The sequence below is a fragment of the Nematostella vectensis genome, chromosome 11 (genome assembly GCF_932526225.1).
Source record: "Nematostella vectensis chromosome 11, jaNemVect1.1, whole genome shotgun sequence".
Taxonomy (NCBI): Eukaryota; Metazoa; Cnidaria; class Anthozoa; order Actiniaria; family Edwardsiidae; genus Nematostella; species Nematostella vectensis.
In genome coordinates this window covers 12,050,057-12,064,153 of record NC_064044.1, presented here as the reverse complement: position 1 = coordinate 12,064,153, position 14,097 = coordinate 12,050,057, and the positions used below count along the sequence as shown (strand labels likewise).

The 14,097-nt window shown below is 42.6% G+C and overlaps 1 protein-coding gene and 1 long non-coding RNA gene across 2 annotated transcripts in view; one reads left to right on the top strand and one right to left on the bottom strand.

Annotated features, from left to right (window-relative positions):
* Positions 1-7,675, bottom strand: part of LOC5514741 (adenylate cyclase type 3) — a 30,343-nt gene extending 22,668 nt beyond the window's left edge. Inside the window, exon 1 of the mRNA XM_048734731.1 lies at positions 2,734-7,675. Coding sequence (XP_048590688.1) covers positions 2,734-3,540 — 807 coding nt within the window. The 5' untranslated portion in view covers positions 3,541-7,675. The remainder of the gene's footprint in view (positions 1-2,733) is intronic.
* Positions 7,676-7,729: 54 nt separating this feature from the next.
* Positions 7,730-7,951, top strand: LOC125573908. Its single transcript, XR_007314260.1, has 2 exons — positions 7,730-7,815; positions 7,902-7,951. It is a non-coding gene; the product is annotated as an uncharacterized LOC125573908 (long non-coding RNA).
* The last annotated feature ends 6,146 nt before the right edge of the window (positions 7,952-14,097 follow it).

Sequence of the window (14,097 nt, the reverse complement as noted above, 5' to 3'; positions counted from 1 at the left end):
GTTTGCTAAGGGCTATAGAAACTTTATAGAAGCGAGCAGATCTTCCGCTTTTATGATCATCACTCGTATCTGCCTCTGCCTCTCCTTTATTTCTGTTTAGTTAACCTTTGCATAATTTACAAATAATATCCATTCAAAAACATGGAACCGACTTAACTAAGAAATCACATGACTTTCTGGTGGCAATCTCGCGCGAACTTCGGCTTTTGGTGGCAAAATAACAAGAACACAAATAAACTTTTTCAACGCATATGAATTTTCATTGGAAGATTTTTTTTTCGCTCTGTTTGCCACTCAAAAAGTCACGTGATTTCTTAGCGCGAGTCGTCCAGCAGCCTAAAGACACAGGGGCGAATACAGGGGAGGGGGGTGGATTGGGTGGATATCCACCACCCCTTTTTAGCAAAAAAAGTGAAAAGTCATTTTGTTTGAAGAAACTACGGAGAAGGTACTGTCCATGTGCTACCGCCTGCTTGACTTTGCTGACGCGACAAATTCAATTCATCGTGAAGCATTGTTAGATCTATGTGACCTACCAAGAACCACTGGATCAGATACAAGCCGCCTATCCGGCCATTATCCACCCCCCAATTTTGAAATCCTAGATCCGCCCCTGAGACTAGTATAATCCCTAAGCCAAAGCTATTTGCTAGTGTGTTATAATGAACAAATCAAACAAGTCTTATGGTTAGCGTAATACACAGGAGCGTAATGACCCTTTTTGTACCGGTTGAATCCAACTAAACAATGGACCATGAGATATTTGCAGGGTGGGAGGGGATAAAAAATAAAGAGAGCAAAAGATCGGACAGAGAAAAGTAATCCTACAGAGATACTGCAAATAATTTTGCCCCCCCCCCCCCCCCACAAAGAATGAGCTTTTAGCAAAATACAATCTCGTAAAAAAAAAAAAAAAAAAAAACCTCCTTCCCGAAATCTTAAGAGGATGTGGCAAACACCGAAAGGTGCCCCAAAGGAGTCCTCGCATTTCAAAACAAAACGCTCATAATGTCAGCGAGTATAACATTGATCCCTAAGCCTTAAACAAAGTCAACCTAAAACTGAGCATTTTTTTTATGTAAATACTTTCTAACAACTTTCTCCAACCACATAAAAGTACTCTTTTCTTTTCATGTAAAATGCAAATCGATAAGTCGAAAAAAGCGCATGCGATTGGCTGAGAGGGCGATGACGTCACGTGGCACCTGCGCAGAGTTCGCTTTCTCTGACTCTTGCCAGTGTGTGTACAGGTCCCATTGAAACAAAACCCTTTTGATAAAAGGGTGAATTAAAAAAGATTACCTGATTATTATTTATCGCTGGATTTGGCATGTACTGTACGCATGTACCGTACATCAATTAGAAAGCGAGCATATAGAAATTACGGCGACCTTGGATGATTTTTCTATCAATTTCCACCTGATCACGTCTGTATGGTAATTTGACTGCGAAAATTGGTCAAAAAAGGTGTTCTGTTTTAGAAATTGAGTAGCAGTTTTATAAATTTTACATGTTCTCCGTCTGAGCGCCACACTATTCTAATAGTGTTTTAGGTTGACTAGCGGCCCCTTAAAACTATTTACTTGGAGTAGCCTTACTCGAATTCAAGTGAATATATCCAAACCGATCGAGTTCTATTTATCAACCGATTCAGGCGGAAAGGGGATTGAGATGGAAATTACAAACATACCTTTTTGGAATATTTTCGAAACGTTATTTTGGGGGATTCGGGTTGACTGCAAACTGCGCGCTTTTAATTATAACTATCGCTCGCTAGACACACGGTAAACGAACAATTAACACAATAGAACAAGGGCATTGGTAAGCAACAACGGGCGATGGTGATTAAAAAAAATGCAAAACACACAAATGAAAAAAAAAAACCGAAATCTCATAATAGATTCTAAACAACAAGATTATATATTCGCTCGCTGCTCATATTTCTAATCGAAGATGAAGATGTATTTATGGCGTGTTTCGCAAGCGAAAGTATACTTTATAAATGACGTTCGCAAGGAAGAGAAAGGTTGTTGGGTGCTTCAGGCTCTTTTCAGATATCATACACGATTTTTATTTCTCGCAAAAAAAAACATTGCTCTCTATCTCCTATTCGGTATATTTCCGCAGTATGAAAAAAATATGCGAGTTAAAAAAAATTTTTCTAGCTATATAATACCATGGTAAAAATTAGTGTTGGTTTTCTAACCGCTCGTTCTCGTAGTGTTGTTATTCCGTCAACTAGAACCAAGATGTGTTAAAAGGGAAAAGTAACGGGCATTTCAACAGACTAAGGAGATATGGACCCAGATCCCACTAGAAAGCACACAATAATAAGCGCATTTTATATTCAAATCCCAATTTTTCATTTTTTTAGTGAGTACTACGGCGCGTTTATATTTAGGGAGGTTTGTAGAATGATCTAAATTTGAATATCCAACTGGTCTCGTCCTTCTAAATAAGGACTTTGGTTATTAAAGTAGAGATTATACAAGGCAGTAGGCTATGAATAATGCCACCGATGTCACACCAAAGATATCAAATCAAGGATAGAAACTAAATGCACACAGAAATACAACGCTAAAAAAAATGGAAATTAAAAGAATGAGAATTCCTGATCAAAGTCGTGAGAATAAAATCAGTAAAGTGGATGTAGAGTATATGAAGCAGCGGTATTTAGCGCAGGCAGGGAAACAGGAATGATGGAGACAGCGCGCACGCAAGGCTAGTAAATACCTGTTGGCCGAGATAGTTCAGATTCATTCTTGCTTGCGTCCCCGCTACGACCAAATGAGCAATGGAGATCATGATGGCGAATACAGCACAGAGGGCCAGCCTAGCCGGCAGCATAACATAACTAATGAAGGAGAAAAAGGCGAACATGCCCACAGAGTCACTCGGAGTTAGCGGGTCGTACCCTAAGACCTGATCCACTAGTAGCTGAGAAAAGATGCCGAGCCATACGAGGTACGGTAAACACTTCATCAGTCGCGCCGGGTACAGCTTAGAGGCATAAAGGACGACTAAGAGCAGATAGAAGGCCCCGTAAACGCCAGTGACAATGAGTCGACTGACTTGAGTATAACTACTAGGTTTTTTGAACACGGCGGCGTACATAGCGATTAACGCCACATTGACCAGCAAAACCAAGAGGATGATGTACAAAATGCGATCGAGCTTCTGTTGCTCGTAATAATGGTGGTATATATCTTCCAGTGGCTTGGAAAATAACTCGACTTTGTAAGAAGGCAGGCGTAAGGCACGACGCACGTTTGTCCATACGGAATTAGACGTATCGCAGCTTTGTTGCTGGTCTCGGAAAAATGCGACTTTGACACTCGATGTACTGATTTTTGAGGCCGATTTCGTGCGGCCGTTCATTGCCAATTTCTTGCTTTCCATGTTGTTCCCCGCTTTCCCGGAATCCATTTTCGGGTTTTTTGTTTTTTCGTGCTTTTCTCCTGTCGGTTCTACGTCCTCAAGGTCGGCTGCCCATCGTACTGAACCGGGGGAAATACGCGATTCTCCCGAGGTTTTCCCCATTTATACTCTTCTACTATCCGTAGCCAAACCGACGCTTTTTCGGCACTGACTTTTGCATTGTAAATGTCACACTATGCACGAAATCGTTACATCTGGCGCGAGATGTATAGCGAACACGGAATTAGAAGAAATTCCCTCTTTCTTTTACTGTTCTCTGCCGTGTTATGCTAATGAGAAACACCATGAAAACACTACAGAAGTGAAGTCGCTCCCTGATTGGCTAGCGCTATAATAGCCGTCTTCTATAAAGTTAAATATAATAAAACGAAGAGAACAAATTCAGCCTAAATGTGGGGAAATTATTCTAAGTCCAAGTCACTTTACATTTAAAGTGGAGTAGAGTTTACAAGCCAATTCAAATGAGCCTGGATTTGTTTCTTTTTTATTTTGAATTGAATGGAGTAAAGAGAACAAAAAGTGAAATTAGGATAATGGTAGCCTATTTGACAAATATAAGATAGGTTGAAATGTTGACTCCGTTGCTAGGTGAAAAGAATGTCTACGAACTAAACAACTTCATTTTAATAACACTCAAAATAGTTTTATTACAGAATACGAAAATTAAAAGCATAGTAAAAAGAAGACACGGTTCCACGTTTTGAGGAATTAAAAGTTTTCAATAAGAATTCTTCGTGGTTGTTTCTTATTTGGTTTTAATTTGTTCGTTTAATACCAAACCACGAATACATCAGAACAGGGACGAAACAAAAGCTCTCGTTCAACGTTTTAAGTAAACTCAATGTTTATTGTCATTTGATGGAAAACAATAAAAATCGGAGTAAAAAGGCGATAATGGTTGGATTCATTGACAGTAAATCCTACCCCAATAACAATAGACCACCAATAGAATAATCAAATCGGACTTTAATACTTAATTCCATCGAGGCCAAACTAATTGGTAGAGCACTAGCGGGAAAACTAGGACAAAACAACTCCCGCCAAAACACCACCTGTGCCCCATGGCAACGGCAGCACGCGTGGCGTGCCGGGAAATGTTTTACAGCGCAGGTACATTTCTGCGGTTAAGAGACCAGTTGCTTGCTTTGTTCAGTAATTCATTTCGGAAGATTAGTTCGCGTCCTTCTGGGATAAGTTAGCTCTCGCACTAACTCGTTATTAAACCCACTGATAGCTTTTTACCGGTGCAGTAATTGAGTTTAATTGGGCTCAAACGGGTGACATTTTTGTCGTCCTGATTTTGAGAACAGTTAGCAGCAAATTCGAGTCACGAACGGCAGAGAGCTCAAGTAGGCATTAGTCTTATAACGCTATTTACATAGCGAAGGGAATATTAGTGGAGGGAATTTCGCACAAATGCCAAGGGCACGAAGAGTGGGCGGTATCGTATGAAAAACACCATGTATACAAAGAAAACTGAGAACGACTCGGTTGATGAGTGTGCGGTTGGGAAGGAGGAAGGGGGCGTACTGGTCCGTTTGGGAGTGTAATATTTCACACGAAAAGATGCACACAATGACGTCATTTCAATCAATGTTATATCCTTATATGGACACATCCGAGAGTTCCTGCGTCACAAGAAAGCCGCGTTTAACGCAGACTGGCCGACACTCTTGGGCCTGACGAGTTAACACCGAGTAATCCCGAGCAACTACGAACCAAATAATATATTACGAGTTACTTTCGATTAGTACTGAATCTGATCTGAATAATACCGATTCACTCCCAACTTCTACCGAGGCACTTCGAATGATACCCAGTACTGCCAAATAAAAACGAGTCTGTTCCAAATGATTCCGAGCTAAGTTCGATTAATCACTGAGTCTGTTCTGAATAAGGCCGATTCACTCCCGATTAATTCCGAGCTCCTTTCGATACTATACCAAGTCTGTTCCGAATAATATCGATTACTACCGATAATACTGAGTTCTGTTTGTTTGGCGAGTGATATAAATTCAAATTGCCAACATGACAGTCTCGATGATAGATAGCATCTACTGGTCTGGTTTGTGCGCGTTAGTAAAGGAGGTGCGCAGAACCGAAGACCACACGAAAATTCAAGAGACACTCAGAGACACCAGAAACAAAGAAATGAACAAGGAAACAAACAAACGCAAAATGAGAAAAATAGAAAAAAGAAACTGTAAAAAACAAATAAACTTTTATAAGTAAAATCATAAGGCAATACAGCCGGAGTAAACAAATAAGTCAAAATCGTTTTGTCATTCGCAGGGTGGCACTATTTTAGCCTCCCTCGCAGGCGTTTTTAGGCAGGCGTCGCTCGCTCCCCTCCACAACGATGCCTGCCTAAAAACGCCTGCGAGGGAGGCTATATTTTTATCTACTCTGGAAATTTACTTGAAACGAATTACTTACAGTGGATTCTCGACATAGTGATACTCGATATAACGATATTCTCGATATAATGATAGCCTCGATACAACGATACTCTCGGTATAGCGACACTCGACATAACGATATTCTCGGCATAGCGACACTCGACATAACGATAGTCTCGGTATAGCGACACTCGACATAACGATAGTCTCGATATAGCGACACTCGATATGACGATGGTCTCGATATAGCGACACTCGATATGACGATAGTCTCGATATAGCGACACTCGATATAACGATGCTCTCGATATAGCGACATTCGATATAACGATACTCTCGATATAGCGACACTCGATATGACGATACTCTCGGTATAGCGACACTCGATATAACGATATTCTAGGTATGACGAAATTGATTTCTGGTACCAGTAAAATATATGGGATATATGTTGATGAGATTTTTCAAATTTTCTGTCCCTTGCCATATCGTTAAATCGAGGTTCCACTGTACTATTACATTATTATCATTATCATTATAGCTTTGATCTGTACGACTTTAGTATTGAGCATAAAAATTGCAGTTGGTAAGACACGTTGACAGATGTGGTGAGATGACTAATTACAGTTCGTAAGACACGTGACAGATATGGTCAGGTGACTAATTGCAGTTCGTAAGACACGTGACAGATGTACAGATGTAGTCAGGTGACTAATTGCAGTTCGTAAGACACGTGACAGATGTAGTCAGGTGACTAATTGCAGTTCGTAAGACACGTGACAGATGTGGTCAGGTGACTAATTGCAGTTCGTAAGACACGTGACAGATGTACAGATGTAGTCAGGTGACTAATTGCAGTTCGTAAGACACGTGACAGATGTAGTCAGGTGACTAATTGCAGTTCGTAAGACACGTGACAGATGTAGTCAGGTGACTAATTGCAGTTCGTAAGACACGTGACAGATGTAGTCAGGTGACTAATTGCAGTTCGTAAGACACGTGACAGATGTAGTCAGGTGACTAATTGCAGTTCGTAAGACACGTGACAGATGTGGACAGGTGACTAATTGCAGTTCGTAAGACACGTGACAGATGTGGTCAGGTGACTAATTGCAGTTCGTAAGATACGTGACAGATGTGGACAGGTGACTAATTGCAGTTCGTAAGACACGTGACAGATGTGGTCAGGTGACTAATTGCAGTTCGTAAGACACGTGACAGATGTGGACAGGTGACTAATTGCAGTTCGTAAGACACGTGACAGATGTGGTCAGGTGACTAATTGCAGTTCGTAAGATACGTGACAGATGTGGACAGGTGACTAATTGCAGTTCGTAAGACACGTGACAGATGTAGTCAGGTGACTAATTGCAGTTCGTAAGATACGTGACAGATGTGGACAGGTGACTAATTGCAGTTCGTAAGACACGTGACAGATGTGGTCAGGTGACTAATTGCAGTTCGTAAGACACGTGACAGATGTGGTCAGGTGACTAATTGCAGTTCGTAAGACACGTGACTGATGTGGTGAGATGACTAATTACAGTTCGTAAGACACGTGACAGATATGGTCAGGTGACTAATTGCAGTTCGTAAGACACGTGACAGATGTACAGATGTAGTCAGGTGACTAATTGCAGTTCGTAAGACACGTGACAGATGTAGTCAGGTGACTAATTGCAGTTCGTAAGACACGTGACAGATGTGGTCAGGTGACTAATTGCAGTTCGTAAGACACGTGACAGATGTAGTCAGGTGACTAATTGCAGTTCGTAAGACACGTGACAGATGTAGTCAGGTGACTAATTGCAGTTCGTAAGACACGTGACAGATGTGGTCAGGTGACTAATTGCAGTTCGTAAGACACGTGACAGATGTACAGATGTAGTCAGGTGACTAATTGCAGTTCGTAAGACACGTGACAGATGTGGTCAGGTGACTAATTGCAGTTCGTAAGACACGTGACTGATGTGGTCAGGTGACTAATTGCAGTTCGTAAGACACGTGACAGATGTGGTCAGGTGACTAATTGCAGTTCGTAAGACACGTGACTGATGTGGTCAGGTGACTGATGCAGTGAATCTCCAAGCTTTCCCGTGGGGGGGGGGGGGATGGACCGCTACAGTAACCTAACCAGATATCAATCATCTTGTACTTCTTGTCATGTCGCTCTGGATTCGAATGGAGTTGTTTTTTTACTGCCGAAAACAAACAAACAATTAGAATAAATAACATATCCCTTTGAATTGAATCATTCTTTTATATTTATTATTTCATATTTCTAAAGCAAAAATATGGTATTGAGCTATGACATGTCCCTTTTAAGTATATTAATAATATTTTTACAAAATGAAACTTTGCCCCAGGTTACCCCAAATTATGTACTAACTTGGCCCCAGCTTACCTCAACACATGTACTGACTCGGCATCAGGCTACCTCAACATATGTACTGACTTGGCACCAGACGCCAGTGCTGAAAAACGCAAGACTAGTTCCAGTACCGCGCGGTTAAACCAGCCTTTTTGTTTTAAAATGGCGGCTTTTTACCGGCGAACTGTCACATTTTGGCGAATGCTAAGAAAACTAGACCAAACATAAGGCTGTAACTTTCTTTATGACTCCCTCATTATCACACAAATCTGTCATCTTTTGAACAGTATGTTTTAGTGCTGTACCGTTAGTCGAAACAGCGACTGAAGTCAGCCTTTCGTACCTTTACTCGAACGATTCAACACTACGATTGTGCTTGTTTTCGCCAGAACACGCGCATGCACATACGCTATTCAGCACTGTCGCACCAGACTACCTCAACATATGTACTGTCTGGGCCCCAGCTTACCTCAACATATGCACTTACTCGGCCCAGCTTACCTCAACATATGTACTTACTCGGCCCAGCTAACCTCAACATATGTACTTACTCGGCCCAGCTTACCTCATCATATGTACTTACTCGGCCCAGCTTACCTCAACATACGTACTTTCTCGGCCCAGCTTACCTCATCATATGTACTTACTCGGCCCAGCTTACCTCAACATATGTACTTACTCGGCCCAGCTTACCTCAACATATGTACTTACTCGACCCAGCTTACCTCAAGATATGTACTTAATAGGTCCAGCTTACCTCATCATATGTACTTACTCGGCCCAGCTTACCTCAACATATGTACTTACTCGGCCCAGCTTACCTCAACATATGTACTTATTCAGCCCAGCTTACCTCAACATATGTACTTACTCGGCCCAGCTTACCTCATCATATGTACTTACTCGGCCCAGCTTACCTCAACATATGTACTTACTCGGCCCAGCTTACCTCAACATATGTACTTACTCAGCCCAGCTTACCTGCTTACCTCAACATATGTACTTACTCGGCCCAGCTTACCTCAACATATGTACTTACTCGGCCCAGCTTACCTCAACATATGTACTTATTCAGCGCAGCTTACCTCAACATATGTACTTACTCGGCCCAGCTTACCTCATCATATGTACTTACTCGGCCCAGCTTACCTCAACATATGTACTTACTCGGCCCAGCTTACTTCAACAAATGTACTTACTCGGCCCAGCTTACCTCAACATGTGAACTTACTCGGCCTAGCTTAGCCAACACATGCACTTACTCGGCCCAGTTTACCTCAACATATGTACTTACTCGGCCCAGCTTACCTCAACTTATGTACTTACTCGGCCCAGCTTACCTCAACATATGTACTTACTCGGCCCAGCTTACCTTAACATATGACACACGCGTCCGTTGCGCTGGTGGTATTACCGCTGTGCGGTGTTGTGGGAGAGATCGCGGGCGTCTTTTGCTGTTTTGTGTTGCTTTTCTCGTCTGAATCGGAATCAGGCTTCTCGCTCACGGTTTTCCCGTTGAGTTGTTTACGCATGTCTTTGACTAGCCGCTGAAGTCTACAAAAAAGTCAATCAACCTTATTGGGTTGCCTTTGGTTTTATATGTTACACGTGATGCCATTGGCAGGAGCACTCACTGATTGATTTCGCTGTTGTACATGTCTTCTTGTTCCCGTATTGTCTTCTCGCGGATTTCTTGTGTATTCATCTAAAAACACGTGAATTAGAAACAGGTCTGGTCTACGAGCGAGAGCGCGGGAGAAGGGAGTTGTGTTTAGATGAGAGGGGGAAGGTGGGAGATCAGGTTTTCTGTGGTTGGTAAGAGTTGTAACGTTAAGAAGGCCAATTACGCCGCCATTTTGCGCTAACGCACAATACCGACTCACTCAAAGAATCCATTTCCATCGGCTAAATCAAACAAGTGACTGAGATACTTACAATCAAACATTTTTAATGAAGTATCAGTCTTAGATAGAAATACAGAAACATAAAGAAAATATTTGGGGTCACAGCCTCGCCCCTACTGGTCATTTCCTTATACTTCTTAAAAATATTGGGGGGGGGGGGGCATGTGCCCCCAGTGCCCCACCCACGGCCATGAGAATGCAAAAGCACGTCCAAAATTCCACGCTTCCCCATGGTTTATCTGTGGGCACAGGGACCCCAACCTATCTATCCTGCCTCGTCACGAGACTCGCCCGCTTGCCATATAAGATAATAAAAACAAACGCTGAGCACTCACTTCGATGTTCGCAGACTTATGTCGGAAGTAACACCTGGAAAAAAATTTAAGTGAATAACGATTAAGATTTCACGAACAAAATCCAAAGCCTAGTTTTATCGTGACGCAATGGTGTTGTTTAGCTGTGAAAACCAGTCGACCGAGCAACAAGTGCAAGCGCAACGCAAAGCACAGACGACCCTTACTTTCCATCTGGGGTGGAGTAGACAAGTCCAGTGCATTTGGTGATGGAAACCTCAATAATGAATCGGTCTTCAACAACCTGCCGAGTGATGGCGCTATAGAGAACAAACAAATGAAATAAACTCAGTTAACAATCATGATTGTAAGTGTGTAAGCATGTCTGACTAGAGATAGTACCACGGACCAGCGTCCTCAGCGGATTATTTGATTGGTAATTCAAATATGGTTTACTGTAGCGTCCCTAACCCCAACCCTACCCATTAGTATAGTGAACCATATATAAAGGAGTATTTACGTCCCCCTATAACAGATTGGGCATGAAAGACGGTTTGTTGGAGTCAATGGCCTTATCCAAGAAGACGAGAGATTCACAGTGCTGGTGTGGAGAGACAGGTTTGATCCTCAATAGATTACTGATCCTCATGCTTGAGAAGCGAAGTCCATACCACTCAGCAATCGTGTAATTCTCTACATCCACCACCCCCCACCCCACCCCTACACCCTCTAATCTCTCCCTACCCCTCAAACGCCCCACCCAGACTAATGTCTCTAGCCACCGGTAGGATAAGATAGAAGGAAAATTGTATTGCGTATGAAGGAGGGGGTGGGAGGCAGAACAAGTGTCAAAGTGTTATTGTGTAGTTCCAGAAAATATCCATACCCTCCCCCCCCATGGAGGGGGTCGGAGGTATGACCCCCAACCCCTCTGGAATTTCCAGCCCCCTGAAAAGAAATTAATACAGTAACTGTTAAGTAAAAAGGGCATTTTACCCCCCCCCCCCCCTCCTCCCCTCTGGAAATTCCTAGGTGTTTGACCCCAACACTCCCACCCCGGAATTTCCAATCCCTTCCATGGAGGGAGGGGGCGTATGGATATTTTCTGGAACTACACATTAATCATGTGAATGATAAGGGACAATACATCTTTACCTTTCTGCCCCCTTCGGGCGGACGATGGGAACGAACTCGACCTGTGAACGAACGGAGAAAAAAACATCTGCGTGAAATTGTGGACTGAAAAGAAAGCGGTTTGCAGTCGGTATTAGCTTGTACTCAACAAGTATTACCTTGTACATGTCGTGTTTGATTGATGGTTTGAAGCGGCCCATCAATTCGTCTAAGCCAAGACGGAGCAAATCCCTCTGCACAAATCAAAAACTTGCGATAAGATAAACACCAAAATACTGTAGACTTGAAAATTATTGGCTACATTTATTCATTGATTTATTTTGCGCCAACTGAGAGGTTGGGAGCGTAAGGGTAAGTCTTTGTGAACATCCCAGCTAAATACCAAGTGTTAGAAAGCATCCATTTCCATCGGCTGATTTGGGGAGGCATTGTGAAATTTCAGATTGAATTTGGTAAATGGAATATTATACCGCATTCACACCATCACCTAAACCAGTTTAAAGGTGGTTTAATTAAATTGATTTTAATCTCAATCTCCCGAGAGTGGACGGAACCAAGAACAAGACTGAATAGACTGTGCTGTACATATTACTAAGTGATCATTCAGCTAGTAAGAATTCAACACAATGAGAAACTTGGCAAGTTCTCAGGCAAAGAAAAACCTTGTTTAACTAAACATGGTTTTGGTGTGAATGCAGCATAACACTTTGTTTTTTTAGGTGGTTCGTGATTCCATCACATAACGTATTGGTGAAAACAAGGCTGACTATCTCTCTTTAAAGACACGCACCTCCTTGCGCTTGACGCGAACTCCCGCTACGACGCCATCCTTGTGTAGACCGATATACGCCGTCCCGCACTTCTTGTTGTTCAGAAACGCACACAGTGTTCTGAACACGCACAAAACACAAGTAAAAACATATTCTTTGGGGTTCTAAAATTTTTATTACAACTAGGTACATTCAAGTGCAGACGTAGGGAGTTCAAATGCGGACAAGTGGCGCAAAGGAATGGATCGCTGCGTTTACATGCGGATGCTTGGCACGAAGGAGGCGTTTAAGCGTAGACGTATGTTGTTTAAGTGCGGACGCGTTGCGTTTAATTACGGACGTTTGATGTTTTAGTGCTGACGTTTTGCGTAAAAGAGTGAAATTATAGCGTTCAAGAGCAAAACTGTGGCGTTTAAGTGCGTACGTTTGGTGTTTCAGGACAGACGTTTTGCGGACGTTAAGCGTTAAAGAGCAAAAATGTGGCGTTTAAGTCCGAACGTGTTGCGTTTGGTGTTCGTTTGGTGTTTAAGTGCGTTCGTTTTGCATTTAAGCGCGGAGGTGTGGCGCTCACATTGGACGTGACACTTAGGTCCCGGTGCGCCTTACCTAGCTAGAGGTCTCTTTGACACATCGTGCACATTCGTCTGTGATCTGCCAAATAACAAATAGGCTCCTCAATATACCACTCTCACAGACAGAGCAAAAATTTGTTTCCCAAAGTAAGAGTTTTTTGCTCTGTCCTCTCACATAGTACCAATTATCAGATTGATAATTAAATCAACACAGACAGCTACGCCTCAATTATCATCATTATTAATTTCATATTAATTTCTCACACAGTATTCTTCCGAAAAAACCTCACACAGTATTCTTCCGAAGAAACCTCACACAGTATTCTTCCAGGATGACAAAACGAGACACTTTCAGTGGGAAAGGTTAGACCCTAATCTTGAATCTCAATCTCGGATAGAAAACAAATGTCGTGAAAACAGCACCAACATCGTTGGTAAAAAAAAGTCGCGGCGATATAGGCGCACATGTTCGCAGGCGTTACCCGCTTACTACCGCCTCAGGACTCGCTTCTACCATACCTTAATGCCATGTTCTTCAGGCAATGTTAGCGGGTGACCCCGGTGGGAATAGAGTACTATTTGGGCTTAAGCTAGAACTGTTTCTTGATTTCTTTCAGTGTTTAATCCATATCAATACAAGTTATCAGGGGCTTTTTGGAGACAAGACTCACCTAAAGTCATGCGTATCGTCTACTGCAAACGGAACATGGTGTGTCTGGACGTAGACTCACCTAAAGTCATGCGTATCGTCTTCTGCAAACGGAACATGGTGTGTCTGGACGTAGACTCACCTAAAGTCATGCGTATCGTCTTCTGCAAACGGAACATGGTGTGTCTGGACGTAGAACTTCTCGCTTTTGGAATCAAAAAGCTAGAACAAGAAAAAGTCATGTCACACACCATTCGCCTCTCTATGCCCCCCTCCCCCACCCTCCACCCCAGATCTAACAAAAAGCTGGAACAAGAAAAACTCATATCACACACCATTCGCCTCTCTATACCCCCTCCCCCACCCTCCACCCCAGATCTAACAAAAAGCTGGAACAAGAAAAACTCATATCACACACCATTTGCCTCTCTATACCCCCCTCCCACCTCCACCCCAGATCTAACAAAAAGCTGGAACAAGAAAAACTCATATCACACACCATTTGCCTCTCTATACCCCCCTCCCCCCCCCACCCCAGATCTAACAAAAATCTGGAACAAGAAAAAC